This window comes from Orcinus orca, chromosome 1 (genome assembly GCF_937001465.1).
Source record: "Orcinus orca chromosome 1, mOrcOrc1.1, whole genome shotgun sequence".
NCBI lineage: Eukaryota > Metazoa > Chordata > Mammalia > Artiodactyla > Delphinidae > Orcinus > Orcinus orca.
In genome coordinates, this window is record NC_064559.1 from 130,844,713 (window position 1) to 130,872,422 (window position 27,710).

Consider the following 27,710-nt stretch of genomic DNA (forward strand, 5'->3'; position numbering starts at 1 on the left):
AAGCTCCTGCCATTACCCTCAACTTAACATCCCAAGATAACTGGTTAGTTATTTGGCGAAAAAAAGAGAACCTCTACAGACTAATTTAAAGATAAATTTATCTAAAAAGATAAATTTCACATACATTAGAAAATTAAATTTCAAAGTCACATAAAAATACTTACTGAACCTTGTTGTTATTTAAAACCTAATTTTAGAATACATGCTTACTAGAGAAAACCTAGAAAATACAGAAAAGCATAGTAATCCTACAACTTGGAATATGAAGAGTGTAGGATGGTAGAAATCCACAACCTAAATGGTATCTGGAAAAGAATACCAGTAAGAGAACTAATTATCCCCCCGAAAAGGAAGCATGAGATAATAGTACAGGGCAGGGATGAGGTCCAGGATAGAAAACTTGGGATATAGTTCTAACTCTGTTGATGAGTCCCTCCTTTTCCTACTCTCAGAACACCAAGAGTCACATGATGGCCTACCAAGAAGAGATAGAAAGTTATTATTATTATCTGGAGAATTGAACAGGAAAGGTTTGAGACTCTTGAGACATTACATGGAATGATGAGCAGGGATGAGGAAGAGTTAAAAACAAAGAGATTAATAAGGAACAGTCAGCTTCTAGCTTCCTACCCCACCTCATTTGGGACTACCCCACAGGTAAGAAATCAAAGGATTCTTTGCTGGAGAAACTCAAGAGTTCCAAAGAAAAAGACCTCACATATGGATGTTGGATGGGGGAAGGGAGATATCTCTCTACAAAAGAGCCATCTTCTCAACCATCACCAACAAATGAAGCCCAATGGACAACAAACTTCACCTTTGCACAGAGAGCTTCCAAAGAGCATTTAAGTGCCTTCTCTTAAATACAAATAGCCAAAACACCAATATCTGAAAGCTTCTATCACAAAAGTCAGAGGTCAAAACAAAAGAAAAAAGCAACTGGCAGCAGCCAGGCAAACATATACACACACACAAACACACAGAATCATTAAATCTTCAGAGAGCTATGAGAAGATACTGCATCAGGATGTTATTAAATACAAAACAATCAGAGAAAATGAAAAAGCTCCAGAAAATGAAAAATTATGAAAGCCAAAAATAAAAGATTCAATAGGATGACAATGTTGAGGAAATCACAGAAAAAGTATCACAGGAAGACAAAGAGATGGAAAATACCAGGAAAAAACTTTAAAGATTTAGAGTACCAATCCAGGTTAGGAAAGATAGAAGAAAGAAAACAGAGTGAAGAAAATTATCAAAGATTACATAAGAAAAAATTCAGGGACCAAAGGACACAAGATTTCAGCCTAAAAGGGTCTTCATGTACCCAGCACAATAAATAACAGAGGTCTATTCCTAAAAACATAAGTGGAAAAACAAATGAAAAAATATATTACCCACTAGGAAAAGTAATTCACAATGGTATCAGATGCTTTAGAGACAAACTGGAGGATAGAAGACAAGAAAGCAATGTCCTAAACATTCTGAGGTAAAATAATTTTCAACCTAGAATTCAATCAAGTGTGGGGGAGAACTTAAGAAATTTCAGACAGACAAGGAAGCTACCAGAAACATGCTCCAACTAAAGAAAGAGCAAACCAAGAAAAATGACATGGGATCAAGGAAACAATAGACCCAACCTAGAAAAACATCAAAGAGAAGTCCCAGGAGAGCAGCTGGGCAGCAGGTCTGAAGGGCAATAAGCTCAGAGAGAACAAGATGACAGTCTCCAGAAGTGTAACTACTGTACAGACACTGCTAAAAGGTAAATTATGAATATGTTGATCAGTACAATGGGGAATTTCAGCAAAAGGTTTCCAACAGTAGCACATATGCAAAATCAAAGCTAAGACCTGCCCTGGAAAAGGCAGCCTCCCTAAAAAGTATTTCATCAGGCAATTTAGAAAAAGCTGAGATGGGAAGTAAAACACAAATATCTCTTACTGCCTAGAATAAACACTGGTGTATTTACATGCTCAAAGAAAGGAACAAAATGCTAATAGTTCAGTAATTATTAGCAAAACTCTTTTAATATCTCTTAGACTTTAAATAATTAAGCCTCTATGACTTTAAAAAGAATCTACAGTTGATTAAAAAATTAAAATACAATTAATAAACAGAAAAGGTAAACAGACACAACAAAAGAAATCTAAATGACACACTGAAAAGGTAAACTTCACAAGAAATCAAGAAAAACAAAATAATTTTCCCTCAAAGATATTTAAAAATATAGATATGTTTAAAAAAATAATAATACGGAATGTAGACAGAGTGCAATAAATGCCTGAAAAAATTATTTCCCTGTGATTTGACCATTCTGGAAATCTAACCTAGAAATAACCCCAAACAACAAAAAAGTTTTATGTTCACTGAAGCATTTTTTCTCCTTAGGCTCAATAGTACTTTGTTTTGTTTGAAAAGTACAAAATAAAGACCTCCCATAACTCTACTACTTAGAACAATACATTGAAAAAGTAAATAGTGAAAGTTTCACTATGACCCTCCAACCGTTTCCAAAGTTATCAACAATATTGTGGAGCAGTCCTTCTGTCCTTATATTGATATATGTCATATGCATATCTATATACATACACACACATAGACACGTGCTCATTTTATAAAAAACAAAACAGATTATTGTGTGTGTGCATGTATGTGTATGTGTTTTGCTCTGTAATGTTTTTCTACCACTAAATATTTTAGGTAAGTTTTTGAGTGTTGACTGTGCAGACACCATTCTAAGTGCCTCTACATATATCTTTTAAACCTTACAAACTTCTATAAAAGTCAAACAACTTTGCATTTACCTTAAAAAAAAAAGCTTAGTAGCAATCCATTATATGGATATATCATAATTTACTTTACCATGTCTCTGTTATTGGACATTTTGGTTTCTTCTAATTTTTTGTATACCAATCATATAGAAAAATATAGGAAACCACATAAACAGGGGAGCTATTAATTAAATTATGGTATACTCACATAAGGAAACATAATACTACCATAAAAAATGATTGTTGGGGACTTCCTTGGTGGTCTAGTGGTAAAGAATCCGCCTTCCAACACAGGGGACACAGGTTCGATCCCTGGTTGGGGAACTAAGATCCCACATGCCGCAGGGCAACTAAGCCCGTGCACCACAACTATTGATCTTGTGCGCGTCAACAAGAGAGCCCGTATGCCACAAACTACAGAGCCCATGCACCCTGGAGCCCCACGTGCTATAACCAGAGAGAAGCCCAAGCACCACAACTAGACAGAAACCCAAGCAGACCATGTACCGTAACAAAAAGATACCGCATGCCTCAACAAAGATCCCATGTGCCACAAAGACCTGATGCAGCCAAAAAAAAATAAGGAAAATAAATAAATAAATAAAATAAATATTAAAAAAAAGAAGTCATATTAAAAATGATTGTTGGAAAAGCTATGTAAATGCATCCAAAACTGCTTAGACTATGTAAGAAGTATAATACAATTCCAGGAAAAAAAAACTATTCAAACATGTAATATTTAACTATGTAATAAACCAATAAAAGCAGTTTCTAGATGGTGGAAACTGGGTTATCTTTCTCCCTTTTCTTTTCTCTATTTTTGAAGTTTTCAGCAATGAGAATGTATTATTTTAAGAAGAAAGATAAGTAAGCTATATATTTCCTTTGTACACAAAGTAAAACCACACAAATTAATAATCTTAAGATTTTAAGACGTTCTGAATTATCTAAATGCATAGGCTATACAAGTTCCCCTAAATAATTTTCAGATATTAAATTCACATAAAATTGATTCTATAACATGTTGATACTATATCATAATAAAAATTATTATACATAACACATTAAGGCAATACAAGGAATATTTTCCAATTATAAATCTTAAGATGATTACAATTATTTTCTGTTGGCATAGTCACCACTTCAAGAAACATACTTTTGCTCTTGACTGTGTCAATTCAAAGTGGACAGACTCTATTTTAGTCATTAAAGAATGATTCTGTGAGACCAAACAAGCATTCTGTTGCCTAAGATTATTAAGTTTCTCTTGAAGACTTTTGATTTCCTGATCCACAGGGGTAGAAGATGAAAAAGACATCTGAAAAATGAAAAAGAACAATTTATTTTGAATTATTTCATTAAGCATTACATGTAATTAATGGAAATAATGAACAATTATCAATAAAATGACTAAGTAGCTCAGAAAAATGGGTTAAGATATTCAGTCAGTGTTGGTTAGGATATGAGACAATCAGCACTCTCTCCTCCACTGCTGGTGAACATGTACATAAATAAGTTCAGCCTGGAAAACAGTGGTATACTTTGGAAAAGTTCTTGGTATTATCCAGTAAAGCTGAACATGCCAAGACTCAACAATACTACTCCTGGGTATAAATCTGATAGAAACTTTTACACTTTTGCACCTGAAGATTAAAGACATAAAAATGATAAGAAATGAAATGCCCACAAACAACAAAATGGATAAAATATTATTTAACCATTTGTATATTTCTATTATACTCTTTTGAATATATATTTTACAATAAATTATTTTAATTTTCATGGGAGTTGAGGTTTTCAAAACATTTAATTTTATTTTTTTGAATAATATATTTATGCAATTCAGAGTCAGAATTATATATTTTTAAAAAGTACATACAGAAGTATCATTCCCATCTTTAGTAGATAGGTAACCATTTTTACAAGTTTCTTGTTTATAAATTTTTATATAACATCAATCAGCAAAAAATAGGAAACTCCTTATATAGGAGAGTCATTAATTAAGTTAGGATCTTAAACCTAGTCTTCTAGTGTTTCCATATGCATATACAAGCAATACAAATTACCCACCCCGCCCCCAATAGCTCCTAATACAAAACCAGAAGAGTATGTATGTTGTTCTGCACCTTGCATTTTTCACTTGAACAACATATCCTGGCAATCCCTCCACAATCAATTCACTGAGAAACTCCTATTCTTTTTTTTTTTTTAACCCCCTTAGCTGCAGTTTCTATTGCATGCTTATTCAACCAACTAGACAAATAAGATACTTCTAGTCTTCTGTTATGACAAACAATGCCTTGTTTTGTACTTATACAGGTACTTTTCCAGAAATGGGATTTCCAAGTTAAGGGTAAACGCATTTGTGGTTTTGGTAAATATTACCAAATGCCTCTCCACTGAGGTTGTATCACTTTGCATTTCTACCAGCAATGTATGAGAATGCCTATTTCCCCCTAATATCACCAACAAAATAGTGTCAAATATCTGGATGTTTAATAATCTGGTAGTGAATTTCTCTTATTGTGACTGAGATTGAACATCTTTTTATTTGTTTTAATTCCCTTTTCCATTCATGTCTTTTGCCCATATTTCCATTGGGTTGATGATTTTTCCTTATTTCTAGGAGCTTTTTACATATCAAAGAGATTAGCCCTTTATCTTTAATAAGCATTACCAATATTTTTCCCCCTCTGATTTGTCATGTAACCTGTGATTCTGCTTAGGGTAAAACACAATGATTTCAATGTTTTTATATATAATAAAAACAATCAGCAATTTGAATTAGGGTAGAGATCAAATTTCCCAAAATTACATAATCTTTGTAGACATGGAATTTGAATTCATTTTCTAAAATGTAGGCTCAGATAGCTTCATCAAGCAGCTTCCTTACAAAAAGAAAATCTCTCAACTGCTGGCTTTCTGAGGTGGGAAGAGGAAATTTTTATCAAGAAAGAGTACGATGTACATATGCAACCATATGTATATATGCATGCTGTCAATGGGGTAATAAAAAATAGGAGGAAGAGAGTGGAAAAAGAGATAAAAGGGTTGGGTAAGGAAGAGGAGTATACATAGGGAGATAGATAATACGGCCAAATAAAAAAGAGGGAGAGTGAGTTCAAGACCGGGAAAGATGTCTAAAATCATCCACAAAATTTAGAGATAATGAATGGAGCACCTGATCCAGGCTAAACAGTAAGTACACTTTAACCACTTAATAAGCCATGATTACCTTTTACGTACATGGTACAGTACTAAAATCAAGGGGGTTACAATTTACTTGAGAAAACAAGATTAACTGCAAAAAGGTAATAAATATAGAAGTTTTAAAATAGAGTAATACACCAAAATAACTGCTCTCTTGTTAGGACAGAACAAGAACCATTATATTTAAATTCAAAGAGTCTGCAGTACTAAAAACTATGGAAAACATGAATAAGGTATTTGAAGAAAGAATTCAAAGAAAAAGCATTTTAAGTAGACAGGTCTAAAACTAAAACTACTTTTAAGTAGGCAGATCTAAAAATAATAACCTTATCTCTTGGCTTTTTTTGAAAATCAGTACCACTATTGGGCATTTTACAAACTTTTTTATAAGGTGAGTAATTCAAAAGTCCAAGCTGGCTAGGCTGAGAAAGATCTTCCAGAATGAGCCTTTCAGACCTTGAGAGATTAGAGGCATAACCAGAATTTTCACGTGGGCTAACACTAGAAAAAAAAGAAAAAATACATTTTAGTTCTTAGGTACTTTAAGTATTCACTCTAAATTTCTATACATTAAATAAGAAAACAGAAAGAAAAGCACCTGAAATGTTGCTGAAAATCCGATTCCAGAAATGAACTTAAGGCATTTCAACTAAATTTTTAAATAAACCATAATTAGTTTTAAACTAGCAATCTATGTTTCTGGAGCCTCTATGCTAGGATTACTTAAGATTCAAAAAACAGCCATAATAATAAAAGATTAATTAAGCCTACACATATATTTTATACTCTGAGTCCTAATATATTCTTTAAATTTTATTTATTTATTTTTATTTTTGGCTGCGCTGGGTCTTCGTTGCTGCGCACGGGCTTTCTCTAGTTGTGGTGAGCGGGGCCTACTCTTCGTTGCGGTGCACGGGCTTCTCATTGTGGTGGCTTCTCTTGTTGCGGAGCACAGGCTCTAGGCGTGCAGGCTTCAGTAGTTGTGGCACGCAGGCTCAGTAGTTGTGGCTCGTTGGCTCTAGAGCACAGGCTCAAAATTTGTGGTGCATGGGCTTAGTTACTCCACGGCATGTGGGATCTTCCCGGACCAGGGCCTGAACCCGTGTCTCCTGCATTGGCAGGCGAAGTCTTAACCACTGTGCCACCAGGGACTGAGTCCTAATATATTAAAGGTCTTAATATGTAAATGCTTCTCTAATAGTTCTTTTTCCTAAACTGAAAGTTATACTCAAATTATTTTTTTTTAATTATAGAACATTATTCTCTACTCTGGACACATCAGAAACACATCATATAATAATGATATTCACACATTTTACATTCATAAATTAAAGTCCTACTCAGAATTGTACATGTAATTTTACTCACTCACCTAGATAACTCTTCCCCTAAACTCCGCAAACTCCATTCTGTTATCTTCAGTTCACGTCTTAAGGAAGCAACATTTGCCAGCAAACTTTCTTCTTCATTGTCTTTATTATAGTAGTCTGAGGAACTAGACTCCATTTCCTAAAAAAAGAAATGAATTTCTTATACCTTGCCTGAAAGAATCTGTGGTGTCAGTCAAAATACTCTCACACTAAGTAAATTTTAACTGATTATTTTTCTATTTCAAATGTTGTGAAATCTTTCATGGTTAATTTAAAACAAAGCAAAATGAAACAAAACACCCAGCAACAATGAATTTCTCAGCGTGTTAAGCTATAATGGAAAGTTCAACAGAATTTCAGTGAATCAATTTTTCATTATAGCCAGGGACTAGTTATTAAAGTTCCCCTTTTCTAAGCATCTTTAATCTTCTAACAATTGTGTAGACTAAGTGTTTTTATTCCATGTTAAAGATGAAAAAACTAAGAATGAGACAAATAACTTGCTCAAGGTCACACAAACTGTAAATGGTGGAACCAATATTTGAACCTAGGTCATCAGGATCCAAAGATCTTTCAATTATGTCTCACTGTAGTTTTCTTATTTATTATAGATTTTCAATATGAAGTGTTCAAACTTACATAATCATGTTACAGCTGTGAACATCTGACAAAACTGGTATCATTACAGTCATTCATATTTTCTTTTTTTTTCTATTTTTTTTTTTTTTGGCTGCATTGGGTCTTTGTTGCTGCATGGGCTTTCTCTAGTTGCAAGCGGGGGCTACCCTTCATTGCGGTGCACAGGCTTCTCATTGCAGTGGCTTCTCTTGTTGCAGAGCATGGGCTCTAGGCGCACGGGCTTTAGTAGTTGTGGCACATGGGCTCAGTAGTTGTGGCTCACGGGCTCAGTAGTTGTGGCACACAGGCTCAGTAGCTGTGGCACACGGGCTTAGCTGCTCCGTGGCATGTGGGATCTTCCCGGACCAGGGCTTGAACCCGTGTCCCCTGCATTGGCAGGCGGATTCTTAACCACTGCGCCACCAGGGAAGGCCTCATATTTTCTTAAAGGTAATTTATTATCACAGAAAGCTTATCCCCATCTCCCATTCGCCATGGTTAGAAAATTTAAAACCACACACTCACATTCACATCACAACCACAGAGATCAAAATGACATTTAGCAGGTTAACTCACAGAAATATATGAAGAAAAGCTTTTGTTTCTTCAACTGATCGGTATCTCAAGGGTTGTGAAATTCTCTACTAAGTAGCTTTGCACATAAAAAATCATGATAAAGTACCGCCTTTTACTGTTAATTAATATACATAATTATCATGAATTAATAATACAATTAAGATGAAGGCTTTATAATCTCTACTACTCCTATACATCTTCTTGCATAATCTTAAAATTACATTCCTCTTTCAGATACTATTTACCTTTGTCATTGTAGCATCTCTTTCATCACCCTTCTAGAATTCTGACCACATCTCAAGCTCCAAAAGGTTAGGAGTCCTGTGTATTATATTCAGGACTATAAGGCACTTAGTGAAACTCAACATTTTCAATGAATAAATGATTACTAAACTGCTCTTCCTTCCCCTCACCTAGCTAAAATAATATGACAAATTCATTCCACACTCAAAATTTCTCAGATGTAGGGAGGAAGATTAAAAAGAAAACTCTCACCTTATTGGAAGAAACTGGCAGGAAATTAAATGAGACGCTATGGAATCTTAGTAGAGAAAATGTTTCTATCCTCTTTCCTCTTTTGTTTCCACAAATTTGCTTCTGCTTAAATAAGAAGACTCTCCCAAACACAAGTCAATGGTTAAGGTCCCCATTCTGCTTTCTTTGCAACATCTCTAGTTCCCTACAGGATGGTGAAAGAAAAAAGGGTTACGAACATTCAGGCAAATTCTAAAATGCCATTCGACATTGTTTCGACTAAATCAGGTTTATGTCCAACATCTTCTGTATATTTTCATGTAAGAATTCTCTAACCCTTCTGAAGTATCAATGAAAACGTTTGCTATGCAAACATATTTTCATTTTCCTAGTAGGCCATTTATTATCTTTAAAAAAAGATTCCTGGGACTTCCCCGGCAGTCCAGTGATTAAGACTCTGCGCTTCTACTGCAGGGGGCGCAGGATGGATACCTGCCAGCGATACCCGCCTGCCATGAGGTGCGGCCATTTATTTTAAATAAATAAATTAATTAATTAAATAAAGATTCCTCCTCCCTTCAACTGACACTAGTTATAAAGTCTAGCTTCATTGCCTGTACATACGTGGAAAAGCACATCCGGCTACAGACAGGTCCTGCCTTCTTTTGGCCCTAGTAACAATGCTTTTGTAGGTATACACACGCACACCCATCACACCGAAAAACAAGTGTTCATTATACTCCCTGTATGTAAAAAGATGGGCTGTAGTCGAAAAGTATTCCTCATTTTGGAAGGAGGTCATGGCTTTATATAGTACTGTCTTGTACCAAGAACGCTCAATTTGACAGAATTGGCCCTTCGTTCATCTGGAAGAAGTGGAGGAAAACATGACAGCTTCCTTTCCGGTTTTTCGTCAACTAAAATACAACCCTGCAGAGCAGCGTGCGCAGCGAGGGCGAGGACCAGACGAAACGCATCCAAGCGTACCGACAGGGAAAGGAACAAAACTCCTTCAGGTAGGCGGGTTTCCACCCTCCAGGGGCAGTCGCTCACCACCCAAGTCATAGTTGTGAGAGAGACCCACCGACGACGGCGCACGCCGCGCTCTCCGCTGCGTTCGGAAACTTCGGACCCTCTGCCGGACCCCAAGCGTGGAACGCCAGACACACCACGCAGGAAACTAGCGAACCCCAGATGGCCCGAGGTCAAACCGCCGCGGGAGCCGTTGGGGACGCCCCGCCCCGCCCCCCGCGAAGACTCTGCGTGAAGAGACGCCGGACGCGCGGGGCCTGTTGGGGATTGTGGTCTGCGAGCGCGTCCGAGCCTGCCCACCCGGAACTACATTTCCCACAATTACCGCCAAGACGCCCATTGGTGTGAGGGACGCCATGAGAAGCTGCGGCCGTCTGGGTATCGAGCGGGCGCGCTCACGCGGGGCCTGAGGGAGCCAAGACCCGGGAGGGTGTGGAAAAGGACTGCTGGCTCCGCCCTCAGTCCCTACCCTTTGTAGGCCGGCGTTTTCCCTTCTGAGAAACGCCCCTCCGCCCCGGCCTTCACCTGGAGTTTCCTCAGGTTCCAGGTTTCCCTGCCAACCACGAGGAGTCCAGGGAGGAAAAGCGGAGCATAGGCGCCTATAACCCACGCCTCCCACGCCTTTTCCAGCCCGAGATCGCCCAGGCAGGGATGGGCGACAAGATCTGGCTGCCCTTCCCGGTGGTCCTCTTGGCCTCTCAGCTGCTGCCTGGGGCGGCCGGCTTCACGCCCTCCTTAGACAGCGACTTCACTTTCACTCTTCCGGCCGGCCAGAAGGAGTGTTTCTACCAGCCCATGCCCCTGAAGGCCTCGCTGGAGATCGAGTACCAAGTAAGTGCAGAGGTTGAGCCAGCCTCCTTCCTTTAGCCTAGCTGCACGTCGTCGCCTCTCACCGGCTTAGAAACTTCTTGTGGACGACCGGGGTGCTGAAGAGGCGAGGGCTGCCCGGAAGAGGCCAGCTCCGCGCCAGCACGCGAGGCAAAGCTCTCCCCGGGGTTGGGGACCGAGAAGTTAGGCGGGACCTGGAATTGACTACCCCCACCCCTCCCCTTTCCTCCGGTCGGAAAGAGGCCAGCTCTGGTGATGTCGGTGGTTTTTCTCTTTGTTTCATAATTCACCTGTGTCTTTTCTAGCCAGTACACGCTTCAATACTGGGAATTTCACAATACAGGCCTAATACACGTTCTCCTTAATCATTGGACGAGATGATGACACTTGGCGTTAATCACCCCCACCACCCTCACTCAATTCCGGTATTGTAAATCTATACTGTCATTGCTTCAGTTAAGGATTTTTGAACTGTGACCATGTGATTATCACTAAATCCTATTTCGGAATATTTTGAAAGGGGCTATTGATGTGTTTAATGGTACATTTCCTTCTCAGTTATATACCCCTTATTTAAAAACCAAATAAGATCTAACTGTATATTAAAACTTTGTCATCTTTCTTTCAGCATTCTAAGCGTTTCTCCCATATCATTGTTTTCTTTTTAGTACCTGCGTAATATTATAGGGAATTGCCTTAATTTATGTGGTCATTCTGGTAGAGGGTAATTTCTTAGAAGAAGTCTTGTAAGCTCCAATACAGCAAATTTCGATGTTTCTAAGTAGCACTGGGGGGAAAAAAAAAAAAAAAAGATGCCTTGGTGTGGTTCATCTCTCAATTTTTTTACAAGTTACCTAATTTTTAATCAGATGTTAATTTTTTATAGTTGATGTAGAGAATCTTTTTCAATAACAGGTACTGTCACATATAGAGCAAAATAAAGTTATTTAGAATTTTCCTCTGAAGGAACTTTAGAATTAGATTATTTATAGATGCATAGGATAAGCATAAAGAGTAAAGTATCTAAAGTCACACAGTTAATGAGCAACACTGAGGCAGGAGCTCAGCATTTCTTGATTTCCAGTCCAGTTCAAAAGTTCATTTACTGAAGTTACCATGTGCCAGTAATGGAGAAGTAGAGACAAGGACACGGGGGAAGGGACAAACAACAGAAAGAACCCTTTTCAAGGATCTTAATATTTAAAGGTTACTGGCTCATAAACAACTAATTTCAATGAAGTATGGTTAGATGCTGTTGGAGGAGGGCTTCTTCTCTGGGGTATCAGAAAAGAATTCCTGGAGAAAATAAATTGGAATCTAGAAAGATGCTTAGGTGAAACAGGAATGCCAGGAAGAAGGGGCATTTCAGGAAAAGGATCAGAATGAATAGACAGTTCTGAAAATGCATAGTGTTAGTGTTCTAGCAGTGGGCAATATGTAGTGGACGCTAGAAGTGCTGAGTTTTCGATGGACCTTTAAGACTATAAAGTCTAGGGTGGGAGTAGAAGAAAGAGGTTGGAGAGGTCAGGAGGCTGGATCGTGGATCATGAATCTTAGCTTGTGTGCCATGCTGAGTAGCTCTGACCTTTGTCTGTATAAGGGCCATTGAAGATTAAGTAGTGTGGTAACTGTCAAAAATGTTTTACAGTGTGGAAGATGGATTTAAAGAGGGCAAAATTAGAGGTAAGGAAACCAAATGGGGTTAGAGAAATAGTCTAGATAAGAAAACAATTTTTATTGTTCAAAATTCATCAGTATTTACTGAGGTATTAGGAGAGATCTATTTTAAACTACTGACCTCTTATGATTGAGAGCTCCAGCTGTAGGAAAAAAATGCCTGGGCTGAAATCCTGACTCTGGCACTTACTACCTGTGTGATCTTGAGCAAGTTACTTAACCCCATACTTTTAAAATAGAGAAAATAATAGTAAGAGTTGATTTGAAACAATTAGTTAATAAGTGTTCATATACCATCCCTGACACATAGTAAATGTTCAATATATGTTAGTTTTTTTACGTTTACACTTCTAGATTTATATAGGTGGTATGGCTTAGCTTTATACTTTGCATCTTTAATCACTCAAAGGGACTATTCCCCTAAAGCATTCTGCCTAAACAATTTGTTTTGATTGAGGAAAGAAGTAAAACCATTAAATGTCTGTAGTCCTAGACAATGTTAGAAGGGTTTAAAGGGTAGAAATCATCTTCAACCCTTTGTCTGCATTTTCCAGCTCTGTGATTAATTTTCCAATAACTACAAGCTACTGGGTTTTGTCTTAGTTTTTAACATGTCAGGGAACAGACTTTCTAGACATTGCCCTTGGCTTACTGTGACATATCGAAAAATTTTAACCGTTTCACACATTTTGGGTTTCAGAGGACACTTTTAGGATAATTGACCAGCCCCACAATATATTAAGTTCTTGAAATTTTGAAGTGTCAATATATATATCTTATGAATAGATCATTCATTTAAATTTTTAAATCGTTGAGTGCTTAATTTGTGTAAGCTTTATGCTAGATACTACAGATACAATGGTGAGTAAAAATATAGTCCGTGCACTCATGCAGTCTAGTTAAGAGGATAGACATTAATCAAATTATTACACAAATAAGTGTGATATTAGAACTCTAATAAGTGCTATGAAGTGAAGTGCATAAGCTATGAGAGTGTTTAATAGAAGGACTTGATTTCACAGTGGGAATTGAGAGAAGACATCCCAGAAGAAGTGGAGTTCAGATCTGTAGAAGAATCAGGCTTACTAGGGATAAGGGGGTGGAGCAAGGTGATGGATAAAAAGAACAGCATGTGGCAATCCAAGGCTTTGAGGAAGAAGACTGAAGAACACCTTTGAGGGACTGGAAGACTATGACAGAAAGGTGAAAGTGGGACTCGTCCATCATGATCCATTGAAGTCACTGGGAAGTTTAGTTTTAGATTTATGGTATTGTTTTATTTTATATTTTAGATAGATATTTTGTATATTTTAAAATTAGATTCTGTATTTTTATTTATTTATTTATTTATTTATTTTTGCGGTGCGTGGGCCTCTCAGTGTTGTGGCCTCTTCCGTTGCGGAGCACAGGCTCCGGACACCCAGGCTCAGCGGCCATGGCTCACGGGCCCAGCCGCTCCGCGGCACGTGGGATCCTCCCGGACCGGGACACGAACCCGCGTCCCCTGCAACGGCAGGCGGACTCCTAACCACTGCGCCACCAGGGAAGCCCAGCTTCTGTATTTTTAAATACCATTTTTAATGATTTCATTAAGCCTGACAGTCACTACCAATAATATCTTTTGTTTTACTGAAGTCTTTGCTTAGTTTTGTCACATTACTTACTTTTTGATTTAATGATATGGTTGTTGGTTTTTGGAGGAGAACCTTGAGTAATTCTTTCAGAACGCTTTGAGTCCTTGGATATCTGAAAATGGCTTTACCTTTTGCTTTCTCTTCAGTAAATATAATTTTTTTACTTGGAAAAATTGAAGACATGGCTCCCTTGTGTATATATGCAAGAATGCTGATGCCATCCCAGTTCTTGTTATTTTGTAGTTCTCTACTACTACTCTTTGGAAGTTTCTAGGTTCTTTTTAAATCCTTTGGAAAAGTCACTAGGATTTTTGGATCTTTTTTCATTTATCCTGCTTCACATCTATTAGACTCTTGCAGTCTAAAGATTTTTATCTTTTGGAGCAGAACTTTTTATTCTCTTATTTGATAACTTCCTCTCCATTTCTCTTGGTTCTCTCTTTTTGAAATGCTTTATTAGGTGGGTATTTGAAATCTTTAGCTCTGTCCTTCATAAAGTTCTTACCATTTCCCTCATACTTTTCATCTATACTTTTTCACCTTGTGAGAATTCCTTGGCTCCTTCTGGTTCTCTGATTTTTAGTCTCCATCCATGCCCATTCTGCTGTCATTACATTTGCTAAAGCTTTATTTGGGCAATCACATTTTTGGTTTTTCTAAGAACTTTTTCATATCAGCATCTTCATTTTCTGTAGATTTTTACATTCTTGAATTTCTCTGAGGATGTATATTACATTTATCTGAGAAAACATATTTTTAAGTCTTTTTACATTATTTTTTCAGAACTTGATCCTATGAGAAAAACCAATAACATGAAAGAGAGGGCATCAGTTTCAACAAATATTTGGTGTCTCTCTAGTCTGTTTTGAGAATTTTGAGATTGATAGATATTGGTAGCTAGATGTATTCTTTGCTCAGTGGAATATCTTCCAGAAATTCCTTACTCTTCAAATCCTTTAACAGCTTTCCTAGATTTCCAATCTATATAAATAGATTATTTATATCGTTATGTTTTCTTCATTTCATTGGGATTTAAAGAAGAAAAAAACTATGTATATTTAGCTAGCCATTTGAAACCAGTTCTGTTGATCAGTAAGTACAGCACAAGAATAGGTAATCTATCATTCCATTAAAGCCACCAAGAAAAATAAAATGGAGTTATACAAGAAAAAGAGTAGCCTCTGAAGGCAGATTGCTGAGTTCAAATTTTGACCATGCCAGTTATTTACCATATCGCCTTAGGCAACCTTCTCTGTGCCTGTTTTCTGTGGGTTTTTTTTTTTTGGGGGGGGGGGTTGTTTTGTTTTTTTAGGCTAAAATGAAAATAATAGAACCTTCCTTTTAGAGTTGTTGTGAGGAATAAATCCACATAAAGCACTTAAAACAATGTGTGGCATAAAATGTAATTGTTAGCTGCCATCATCATTATCATCATTATCATCATCATCATTGGGACATTTTGAGATTGTAAAGGAACAGGTACTTTCCTGTTTCCTGTACTTATTCTTTGGCCAATAAGTAAATGGCCTGCTTGGAATATATAGTTCATATTGGGAAATAATAGGTATTGCTTGAAAAAGTCAGTTGGAATCAGATCATAGAGGCCTTGAGTTCCAGGCTAAGAAGTAGCTAGTTATTATTTTATTGAGGAGGAAACAAACTCAGAAAAGTTACATAGCAAGCCCTAAATTGCCCAAGGAAAAGGGTATACCAACTGAACTACCTTCTGTGTTTCTACTCTACAGGGCCTCTGTTTTAAGAAGATTATTTCAGTAATACCCGTAAGACCTAAATTTAAGTGATGGCAACAGGAATTAGCAAGAAAGGGACAAGTTCCAAAAATGAATGGAATTGAACCAAATGGTCTTTCTGCTCCTTTTTAGCCCTAACATGAGTCTTTTCACTTTCTTACCCCTCTAGGTTTAGAAATGAAATCTTTTCATCATATGATCTACTTAATATAGCTTTTTATTTTTAGAATTTGTAAAATGTGCTCTTCTCTTCTATGCCTTCCTACAGGTTTTAGATGGAGCAGGATTAGATATTGATTTCCATCTTGCCTCTCCAAAAGGAAGAACCTTAGTTTTTGAACAAAGAAAATCAGATGGAGTTCACACGTAAGTAATCTCTTAGTTGGGTTCCTTGATCTGAATACCAGTGGGCACAGGAAAATTAGCACATTTGATACTAAATGTTAGCATTAAATGATTCCATATGAACATTTTAAACAGTCCTTGTTAGTGATCTATCTTAAACTAAAATGTCGTCCATTAATCTTATCTTTTTGTTTAGGCATTTTCTTTTGATCTTGACTAAGTTTTTGTTTTTTTTTGTTTTTTGCTTTGGTTAATGAGTATACCATAGGTACTGCATTCAATCTATTGTGGCATTTTAAACCTGCCCTTCTGGCTAGCACAGGCTTTTTCTATTTTAACTATAAGTTACTGTTCCAGGTATATATCTTAAAGTTTCTTGAACTACTGGCTATATCATTTTTGCCCATTGTTTTCTTAAAACAACAGTACAGTAATACATCTTTGTGTTTGTGTAAATTTTTATTTTACTCGAACCTCATTCTTTTTAGATAATTAGAAGATCTGAAAGTAAAAGATCTGACCATAGGAAACCATATAGAAATAAAATACTTTTTATAACTCTGAGTTTAGAGTTTGATAAAAGCCCATATATTGTATCTCTTATATCTCATTTCTCTTTTTTCATATCTCACTGGTATTTCCTTATTTCATTCTATTATTTTACTGCAGCACTTTGTTTACTCAGTATCGTTATCGTGTTTAAACTGTGAGTATATAGGAATAAGATCAAATATAGAATGTTTAATATTTGCCATAAACTAGACTTTGCATTTTATATGCTTCTAAATTAATCATTCCAACCCACTGTGAGAGATAGATTCTTTGATTTCCCAATTCCCATTTTACAGACAAGGAGGCTCAGGGAAATTAAGTAAGTCTGCAGGGATACACATTTATTAAGAGGAGGAGGCAGGATGAACCCAAATTCTTGCTTTCTACCATACAATGCTTAGAACATCTCTGGCACATAGCACTATGTAAGTACTAGCTATTTATAATCATTGGCCTTTGTTAACCAAAGTACCTGCCATGTAATTGATACTCAGTAAATACTGAATACATGTATGAGTGAACAAGGTGGGGAAAATGTTTCAACCATAATTTTTTAAGTGCTTTTGAAAATGGTCTTACCTATACAGAGCTCTAAAAAAATTTGCATAAACTATTGATAAATAAAATCAGAAGTGGTAATTTAAAAAGTCAGTTAAGATTGATATACCAGAATTAACTATGCTTTCTCTTTGATAGGTGTATGAACAAGAACTAAAAATGTAGTTCACCTTTAAATTTCAGAATATAGAAAATGTATAGAATTTCTGTCAATTTAAATTTCTCTCCAATTTTCTGCTTTCATTTAGAGATAAATTAAAATTAACTGTTAGGGGAAAAAAGGTATCTTATTGCTTTCTTGCATAGAATTACCTCTCATTAAACCATTGGGAGAAAAGAAAGAGTTTATAAGAGTTCACATTTATTGAGTTCTTTTGATGTGCCAGGTCACAGTTCTAATATGCACTTTACATGTATTAATTTTTTTTTTAATTCTTCCTTCCCCACAGTCCTATGAGGTACATGATATTATTATCATCTTACCAATGAAGAAATTGAGGCATAGAGCAGTTAAGTACGTTGCTGAAGGTTACACAGCTAATGAACAGCAAAGCCAGGATTTAAGACCAGTCAGTCCAATTCACTCCTAATCACTACACCAGATTTACAAATCTACTTTCTAAAAATTAGATTTAAACAAAAATTTATCTTTAGCTATATTAACTTTTTAAAGGCAACTAAAATCTCAGTTATACCACCAAAACAGTTTTTTTTCTTAAATTAAATCTTTAAAACAAATGCTATCCTTCCAGAAGTCAGGGTTAGTAAAAATGTCTCCAGACAGTGCCTTAAACTGCTCAATACCTATTTGTCCAGTACTGTCATATATAAAAGCATTTTTCTAGACCACTGAATTAATATTACCTTAACTCACACCATAACATTAATTTTGGACTACTTATGCTAATTCTTTTTCTACTTGAAAGGAAAATTTACTCTATATGCTTTTATTTGGATAATATTTTATATCATTTGTAGTAATAATATTCCTTTCTACTAAAGGTAGTCAACACAAATTTAGAAATTAATATAGGAATGACTACAAAGTAATAAACATCTTTTTTTTGTATACACATGTTGAAGCTCATACATCTGAGTCAGTGCTTCTCAATTTTTTTTCATTTTTACTCCTGTCCCCATACAACCTTTTTTAGGCATTTTTTTCTCATCATCCGCCATGAAATTTTAATACCGAAGATATACTACATGCCCCCTTTTTTTTTTTTAACTCTATGTATATCTGTGCTTTATATATAAAAAGAATAGGTACAAAGCTTACCCTTTTTATCCAATTCAGGGTTAAGAATGACTAAATAAAGTTGGGTTAAATAAAATTAAGACTAAACAAAATTAAAAGTTAGATTAAAAAGTTATTAACATTAAATTTAACTTTATATTTTCTGAATAACTTTTAATATAATTTATCATACATTGTGTCCACTACACATGCAAATTAGCAATTTATACACATAATAGCAATGTAATTGAAATTTTTTAAATCATTCCAAATATTTTTCAAGAAAAGTAGAATGATTAAAAAAATTACATTAACTTCTTAAAAAGTACTTTTAGTTACCTTAACTTTTAACTTTTGCTTGATGTGGGAAAATAACTTTAGCTACTCAGTGGTCATTGAGATATTATTGACTTTTTTCCCCAGTGTTTGGCATAATTGATGATGGGTTGAATAACCTTTGTAAAATTAAATAATAAAATATAAACTAGCTTTATTCAAATCTTCCCCCAAAAATGCAAAGATTAAGAGATAAAATGTATGAAAGCATTGTGTAAATTATGAAGGAATATACAAGTGTTGACTATTTTTATTTATAGTATATATGCTAAAATCCAATCACATCGCTGAGTAGTTATCTCTTATGCTTAAACAAAAACAGTAAGTCACAAATAGGGGGAAGAAAAACAAGATTGGCTTTGAAGATGAAGATCACACAAGGCTATAGAAAATAATGCAAGGCACCTCAAAAATTGAAGATCAAACATACACATCCACAAGGGAGCCACCGGTATCATTAAGCATGTGTAGGCCACCTCTTGCCCTGTGACTTCTAGATCAAGCAATCAACCAATCAAACGTCCTCCAATCACAGCTATTTGCTAGCATTTTGTAGCAGTGTTCCTGGACACATTGTGTGTGTCTTCCATGAGCTCATGCTGCTTGTGATATGCCCAAGACAACCCCATGAGAGAAAATTAAATACTAAGGAATAAGATGTTGTCATAGGATTTAGCTTTGGAGGGCCACGATACTATTATAGCTTTTTTTTTTTTTTTTTGCCCATCTTGAACCAGTTTTCACCCCTAGGGGGCAGTATCCCCTCATCGAGAATGCATAGAATAGTCACATTTGGTGGTTATACGCTTACTGTATCAGTGATGCCATTCATCAGAATACATTGGAAAGTTTTCCTCAGGTGCCCCACATCTAGGTCATATTACATAATGGTCACAACATTTTATTTTGTTTTGTTGCTTTTAATATTGTTCCCCCTGTATCCATACCAGTGTTTGCTTCAGGCTCCTTTCAAAAGTTAAATGAATCCTCAAAAGACAAAGGTTTGTCATGATTGAGGAGACTGCAAAGAATACAGACAGGCTCTGAGCAGTACTGTAGAAAGATCAATTAACTTGAGAGTCAGATATCCAAGCTTCATGTATGCCTATAACAGGCTGTGTGATCATGGGCAAGTATCTTAATCTATGTGAACCTTTTACTCACCTTGAAAAGGTCGATTATGCCTACTTTCAAATATGATAAGGATTAAAAGAAATAAAATGTGTCAAAGCATTATGTAAATTATGAAGAGGTATACAAGTATTGGCTATTTTTATTTATCGTATATATGCTAAAATCAAATCACATTGCTGAGTAGTTATCTCTTATGCTTAAACACAACAGTTAAGTCAGAAATAAGGGGAAGAAAAGGATGGAGATTGGCTTAAAAGATGAGACTCACATGTTGTTCAGAAGGTTGTAGGAAATAATATAAGCTGCCTCCAAATTTAAGCGACCTAGCATATTGGGGATAAGCAAAGTTCAAAATCATTTAGACCAACCTTCGTGAATAGTTACAACGAAAACTAAAACACGGGTTGAACTTTGTTTTTTGTGGCCAGCAGTAGTAAATGTCATTAGCCTGTGCAATATTTTGTTTGTTAAAGTTTCTCTCCACAAAAATATTAGAAAGCTATTTTGCTAAATTAACTCGGCCCAGGTCAATTATCTTGAATGTAAAGACAAGATCATAAGTTGTTATGAGTGGCACTTATTCAGTAAAGGTAGTGCCACTGCGAGTAAAACTCTGGTTCTTGGACACTGAACTCATCCCTAATTTTTGTAAACTATTACAAAGATGTACTTAATCCAAAGGGGCCTAGAAGAAAGCATTTAGGACAGTCCATCACTGCTTTTGAAAACAAAGCAAAACTCACTTTACAGATTAATCTCAAAGGGGAGGTTTGTAGTGATAGTTCCATATGAATTGAACTCATTATAGATTACTTTTAATAATGTATAAATATTAAGGTTCATTGTGAGGTATCATGTATCTAGGTTTTTAATCCTGTTTTCTTCCGAAAGTTAGGTCAAGCTCATTTGCCCAATTTACTGAGTAAATGCCAAGCACATCTAAGTTGCAAGTACTTGAATATATATTTCCAGATTGCTGGTTTCCCAAGAAATTTTAAATTGTCTTTCAATACTAAGGAAGTCTTTCCATCAGTAACCTGTCCAATTATTATAAACCATGTTATTCCTTCTCTTTTACAGTAGTCTTTTCTTTTGATCCCAGATGGAAGTACAGATAACTGAAGACATGTCCTCTTTTTCATACAGGATAGAGACTGAAGGTGGTGACTACATGTTCTGCTTTGATAATACATTCAGCACCATTTCTGAGAAGGTGATTTTCTTTGAATTAATCCTGGATAATATGGGAGAACAGGAGCAAGAACAAGAGGACTGGAAGAAATACATTACTGGCACAGATATGTTGGATATGAAATTGGAAGACATTCTGGTCAGTATGGTTTAATAAAATAATAAAAATTACTAACATCTAGAGACCTTAGTATGGATAGGCACTGAGCTAGGCATTTTATTTGCATTATCTCACCTAATGCTTGCCTAATTCTATGAGGATTATTATCTCCATCTTTCCAATGAGGAAAATTATGGATTAGGGATATTTTGTAACGTCTCTGTCACAGAACCAGAGAGAGAGAGAACTAGAATTTGGACACAGACTCTTAACTGCAGAACTCCCTTAGAATGTTCACAAACAGAAGACTGTAATAATGATCTGCAGAACACTTGCACATATAATAAAACTGAGTAATTTGTAAACACTTAAGATGTACAGGCATTTTTTCCCACACCATAGTTTTTATAATATGAAATTTGATATTACTTAATTTGGGGAACACTGTTAGCATTACTTAGCAGAAACTAGCACTACACTTAGGAGTAAAAGCTTTTAGATTATGGCTTCTTGGCTTGAATTGCTTTATGCGCTATCTATCATAAACATGCATAATGAAACGTGCATGTGTAAGAACCTACTTGCTAATAATAGTACTGCCAGTGATGGGGAGAAAGATCATTACCCTTCGGCCACAGCTAGATGTAATAAAATGATAGAATTCTCAGTGATATTTATAAATAGTGTATATACCTGTGTTATAGAACTTTCTACAGGAGAAATAATGTGATTATTCCATGTTTGAAACTATATAACCTCTAATACTCTTATAACCTGAACTTTTTTTTTATAATATATTTTGATCACTTTGAGATTTCTTAGGAAAGCAACTATCAAATTATGAGACATACTGTAGATCAGTTAGCTTAAGAAGTCAGAAAATTAAATGATCATATCATATGTGTAATTCCTTAGTGACTGAGCTCTCCGAGCCTTGGTTTCCTATTATCCTCGGGGATAATACCTCGAGTTGTTGTGAGGATAAAATGTGATATGGCATGTATATAAATGGTTTAAACAGAGTCTGGCACACAATAAATACTAGTTTTCTTACCTTCTCCATTGGTGTCACTGTGAATACAAACAAAGGATTAAGCTTAATTGGCATGAATTTTTACCATGAAAATTTTTGATCTCATCGTTTCATATGTATACTAAACTTAGTTGAATTTTAGAACTAGAAGACGACTTAGTTATCATTAGTCCAGCTCCAAACTCCCTTTCCCCTTTCATTCCATTTTATAAGTAAGGAACTGGCTTAAAATGGAAATGATGTATCCATAGTTTCACAACTAGTCCAGTCTTCTTCCCACTCATTTTTTAAATCTCAATCATATTAATATATTCTCCCATTTTAAATTTATATTGCCAACAAGAGCAAACCAGAAGTAGTTGTAAATTTTGTTAGTACTTCACTGCATTCTCAAGAGATTGACTTCATTCACAATTAAACAAAATGACCAGAAAGTTCAGATTTAAATATGGCTTAAAATACTTGGTCTTTTTTGAAAAAAAATACAATGTCTTTCAGGAGATTTTTCGTTTACTCCCCCCACCCCAAAATTTGTATCACAACAGCAAACTTGAATAAATAATTTTATACTTGACTATCATCGTCATGATATTGAAAAGAACTATGGATGGTCTTTTTATTTGGGGATCTGAATCCCATATTCTTCTGGAAAATATACCATTGCTTTACAAATGTGCCCATATGATAACTATTATATTTTGTAGTTTTGTAGGTTTAGCAGAGCAGTCTGCAATTTTGAGTATTTTTTTTGCATTTAAATGAGGATTTTAAGCAAGGTGACTATCCAGGAAAATCTGTTCCTAGTATTTTCTTATTTTTGCCATCAATACTTTTTGAATTTCGAATCTCAACTTTACTTTATATTCATGTAAACCTTTTATAGTTTTTAAATCACTTCTCACCAGGACCCTACTATAAAAAGTTTTTTCAGAAGATGTGCAACTTAGAATGCATCTTGATAAGCTTGTTTTATAAATGAGATCTTGGAACATTTTTGTATTAAAAACAGATTATATTTTTTATGGTTGTTAGGGCTAAGAAGATAATGTATATAAAATTACTGGCACTATAGCACTCAAATGTATTTTCACATTATTTTCAATTCACAGTAGCTTTGTTCATTTTTAAAATAACTAATTATAAACAATAGTTTAAATACATCATGAGAACTATTACATAAACTTTATATAATGAAGATCTTTAGGTAATCTAAGTAGTACCCACCCCTTAATTAAAATTGTGTTTGGATATTAAACTAGTAAGAGTACTGTGAAGCACATTTTTAAATTAACTTAAAATTACTGAGCATTCTTTCACAATAAATTTTTTTTTTTTTATCTCCAGGAGTCCATCAACAGTATCAAGTCCAGACTAAGCAAAAGTGGTCATATCCAAACTCTGCTTAGAGCATTTGAAGCTCGTGATCGAAACATACAAGAAAGCAACTTTGATAGAGTAAATTTCTGGTCTATGGTTAATTTAGTGGTAATGGTGGTAGTGTCAGCCATTCAAGTATATATGCTTAAGAGTCTATTTGAAGATAAGAGGAAAAGTAGAACTTAAAACTCCGAAGTAGAGTACTTAACATTCAAAAAAAGGGGCAGAAAAATGCAATAAACTGTTACAGTCAAGACCATTAATAGTTGCTTGCAAAACGTTTTCAGGCATTACCGTAAGTGTGAAATAAATATTAATTTTAACGTGAAAGGAAAGGCTTCACTTTCATCTGTGCAAGTAATCTTATTGTTCCAGTTGTACTTAAGTGTATAACAAGTATTTTGCAGGTATAAATGAATGAAGCCATATTAATAACGGCAGTTTCCTACATTTGAAAAAATTTTGCAAATGTCATAGGTGATTTAAATAAATGAACTTTGGGCCTAAATGTAACACTGAACTATGTTTTTAAAAGATTGTTACCCAGAAGTTTCTTTGTAAATGTGGCAATTACAAATTAACTGTAGAAGTTTTTCAATATATTAAGTTATAAATCATCTGAGAATTACCTAATCATGGATATCTTTAGAAGACAAAGACTCAACTTTTCTCTTTTTACATATGTATCTCCTAAATGTAAATAGAAACATAGCTGTGAAAAACAGATATGTGGGATTTTTATAACCAAATATATTTCATTTTAATAGCAAATAGTTTTATATACCTAGCTTACATTCCCAAAAGCTGACATTTTGAATAATTCTTAAAAATGCTAAGTCATACTTATTAAAATTAGGACAGATTTTCTCTTTGAAGAATAAAGATTGCTCCCAGTCTCTATAGGAATACATTCTGTCTAATCCTTAACCAAAATATAGATTTTAAAATTAAATGTGAGGGAAAATCATTTTATTTTTATATTATCAACAGTGTTATGTTAGTTTTAACGTGTTTACTGACTTGGATAATACATTAATACCAGCAGTTGTGAAGGAAATATTGCTAAAAGGATCTGGACCTAATGTAAGTAAATATCACTTTTGTGTTCTCAAAATCAGTAAGAAAAGAATAAACTCAATATAAAAGAATTTAGAGAATATCCTTTCAAAATAAAATTCACTTAAACTATAAATAAAGTATTTGGAATCTGATTGGCTCATAATGACTCAATCCTAGTATAAATTATGAGATTAATTTCCAGTTAACTGGAAGAAACTGGGTTTTATTTTTTTACAATTGTTTTATTCTGTTTTGAATTATCATTTATAAGTATTCAGGTACATTTTACAAAACATAAGCCCTACTGGGTATAAATTTTATTTTTATTACAACTTTATTACAACTTTCATAAAGTGACCTTTCTGATCACTTTATTTGACATTCAGATAAGGATTAGAAACCCACAGAAGTTTAAAAACTCAATATGTGAATAACCCTATAGTCTCTGCCATCCTGTCTTACTCAAGTACTAATAATTTAATGAATTAAATAGAATTTTTAGGTTATACCCGTTTGTAATATTGTTTATGACATATACAAGTTAGAAACAATCAACTTATAAACTTGAGTGTAGAACAACCTCTGTGGGTTAGTACTGCTGGAATTCTTAATAAGCAATAATGATATCCAGAGAGAATGCTTTCATCTATAATTTACACTCAAGAGTGGTACAAAAAGAGATATTTCCCTCCTTCTTATATATTTCCCTCTATTCTTCTTCAGAAAAGAAGTTTAGATTTCCCAACTCTGAAGCATTTTAAAAATGAGATAAGGTATTATTACCTTAATTGGTCAAGAAAATGCTCCTAAGTGTCCAGGAGTAGCCCCTATAACACATGCAAAACAAGGGCCAATAAGATTTTTGCTTATGAAGAGCCCTCCTTTTTCCCCTTCTGATACACTCATAATAAGAAGCAAACTTAAAGTACTATAGCTAATAAAACAGTACAGATATAAACTACTGCATCTTTTCTATAAAACTGTAATTAAGAATTCTACCTCTTACGTATAGCTGGTTACTGTACTGTACTGATTCTTTACCTAACAATAAATTTGTTACATCACCTTCTACATATGATTTGTGTCACTGATTTTAAACCATTGATTCAGTAACTTACTGTATAATAATGGCCTTATTTAGAAAACAAAGAATTTAAGAATATTGAGGACAATTTTATTTTTATAGACAAAGTGAAAAGAAGAGATTATTTAAGAAGCATGTTACCTGTATTAACCAAAAAGTAAAATCTGTAAGCACATTTGTACTAAATTCTTTAATATTTCTAAAGGAATATTGTTTATCTGCCTCATATGGTTTTTTTAATGTCAGTATTGTTTTGACATTAAAATTATGCTAAAACTGAGTAAGCTATTTATCACTTAACAGCTTATTTTGTCTTCAGTTTTTAATCATATAAACTTTTAAAATACTACAATATTTAACTGAGGCCTAGAGTTTCACTATGATTTGCATTTGGATCATTAATGATTGCTATTCTTTCATGTGAATGTCAAGATATAGAGGATAAGTGGTTGAAATAGCACTGAAATGATAAACTGAAATGTAATTTTATGCTATGTATGTTTATCCTTCTTAAGCATTATTATGTCCTAAAATTGACAATAATTGAGTACCTATAATTCTGTGCCTTCCCAAAGAAAATTCTTTATCTGAAAATTTCAAAGATATTGGTTCAGCATGTAATGGTTTTTCAATTGAAGTGTAATAATGCACAATCAGTGTTGCTCAAATTGCTTTATAATTATGAACAGACACAGCCGTATTAAATAAGCATTGAATACTGTGCTGAGTATATATAATAAAAATTACAATCAAAGAATGTCTTATTTATCTACCAGTCATTGTAAATGCTATCTAATCCTTAAAGCCTTCATTGATTTCATCTTAACCAAGTGTGCTCTCCCTTCCATTTGAAAACCCATATGTCTCTGCACTTTTTATTGTATATCATTCTACCCTGCATTAGACTTCTGTTTATATATGTACTTATTCTTCTGTTGCCCAAACATGCATTGTAACTAAAAGGTGCTCAAAATACAGGGGCAAAGATCATCAGTTCTGAAAGTCTGGGATGCTAAATAAGCTAAATAAGCTTGTTCCAGTCTTCTACCCCACTGAAGAAATTGATTGTTTAGGACTGGAATTTGGCTCCAGAATCTTAATTTTTCACCCACGCAATTTGGGATTCTGGTGTCCACATTATCGTTGGACCATATGCTAACTGGGTGAACTTGGGAAATCAAAACTCCTTTGAACCTATTTCTTCATTTGTATAGGTATTTTAAGTAACATCTTAAAACTCAGTTAAAAGAGCATTAAGAGAGTCTAGTGCTTGGTGAAGTTGGTATATTATTGGTGATTTCCTTCATACTATTTAGACAAGCCACTCTTCCCCCACAAGCTGGTAGAATTCCTTAGGCACCTTTCTGGTTCTGCACGCCCATCACTTTCAGGTGTCTGGGCTTCTGGAAGGCTTGTGTCATTAGACAATGGATATACAGTTAATGTGTATCTAGGAGAATGATACAATAAAGAATCCACACCTAAGATGACATCATCTGAGAACGAGCATATCATGGATGCCAGATCCCTGCATCTAGAAGAAAAGGTGAGGAAATGCAGGGCAGGGAAAAAAATCAGAGGTCTTCAATGACCATGAGTCAACAGCAAAATGAACAATGAGAATCAGTTATCCAACAGTGAAATGAACTCCCTTATATATAAAGAAAGCAACTACTCCCCAGTCTTGGAAGTTTTCAAGTGGCAATAATGATCAGACATAAAAGGGATTACTTCTACATCTGGTGTAAAATGGAAGGATG

General features: G+C 34.9%; 2 protein-coding genes across 19 annotated transcripts in view; one reads left to right on the forward strand and one right to left on the reverse strand.

The window, feature by feature from the left end:
* Positions 1-11,142, reverse strand: part of CCDC18 (coiled-coil domain containing 18) — a 130,451-nt gene extending 119,309 nt beyond the window's left edge. For 11 of the 17 annotated variants that reach the window (XM_049714081.1, XM_049714106.1, XM_049714103.1 and 8 more), the window contains exons 1-5: positions 10,107-10,280; positions 9,044-9,227; positions 7,357-7,493; positions 6,311-6,485; positions 3,931-4,092 (exon numbers count right to left, since the gene is read on the reverse strand). In XM_049714081.1, coding sequence (XP_049570038.1) covers positions 3,931-4,092; positions 6,311-6,485; positions 7,357-7,490 — 471 coding nt within the window. In that variant the 5' untranslated portion in view covers positions 7,491-7,493; positions 9,044-9,227; positions 10,107-10,280. Of the gene's footprint in view, positions 1-3,930; positions 4,093-6,310; positions 6,486-7,356; positions 7,494-7,993; positions 8,360-9,043; positions 9,228-9,646; positions 10,052-10,075; positions 10,281-10,579; positions 10,695-10,947 lie in introns of those variants that run through there. The other 6 variants (XM_049714075.1, XM_049714062.1, XM_049714067.1 and 3 more) reach the window with 6 other exon arrangements.
* Positions 10,546-25,937, forward strand: TMED5 (transmembrane p24 trafficking protein 5). Of its 2 annotated transcripts, none has more exons than XM_004263035.4 (4): positions 10,546-10,885; positions 16,213-16,310; positions 21,253-21,436; positions 23,775-25,937. In XM_004263035.4, the coding sequence occupies exons 1-4, from the start codon at positions 10,706-10,708 to the stop codon at positions 23,991-23,993; spliced, it is 681 nt and encodes a 226-aa protein (XP_004263083.1). In that variant the 5' UTR covers positions 10,546-10,705; the 3' UTR covers positions 23,994-25,937. The 2 variants fall into 2 exon arrangements, with proteins under 2 accessions (XP_004263083.1, XP_049570444.1); XM_049714487.1 differs by lacking the exon at positions 10,546-10,885 and adding an exon at positions 11,245-11,307.
* The last annotated feature ends 1,773 nt before the right edge of the window (positions 25,938-27,710 follow it).

What these genes read in the sequence shown, in the direction of transcription:
- TMED5 (XM_004263035.4), top strand. Translation starts at nt 10,706, where the DNA reads ATGGGCGACAAGATCTGGCTGCCCTTCCCGGTGGTCCTCTTGGCCTCT. An exon ending in CGCTGGAGATCGAGTACCAA is followed by an intron (nt 10,886 to 16,212) that starts GTAAGTGCAGAG and finishes GCCTTCCTACAG; the next exon opens with GTTTTAGATGGAGCAGGATT. An exon ending in TGAAATTGGAAGACATTCTG is followed by an intron (nt 21,437 to 23,774) that starts GTCAGTATGGTT and finishes TTTTATCTCCAG; the next exon opens with GAGTCCATCAACAGTATCAA.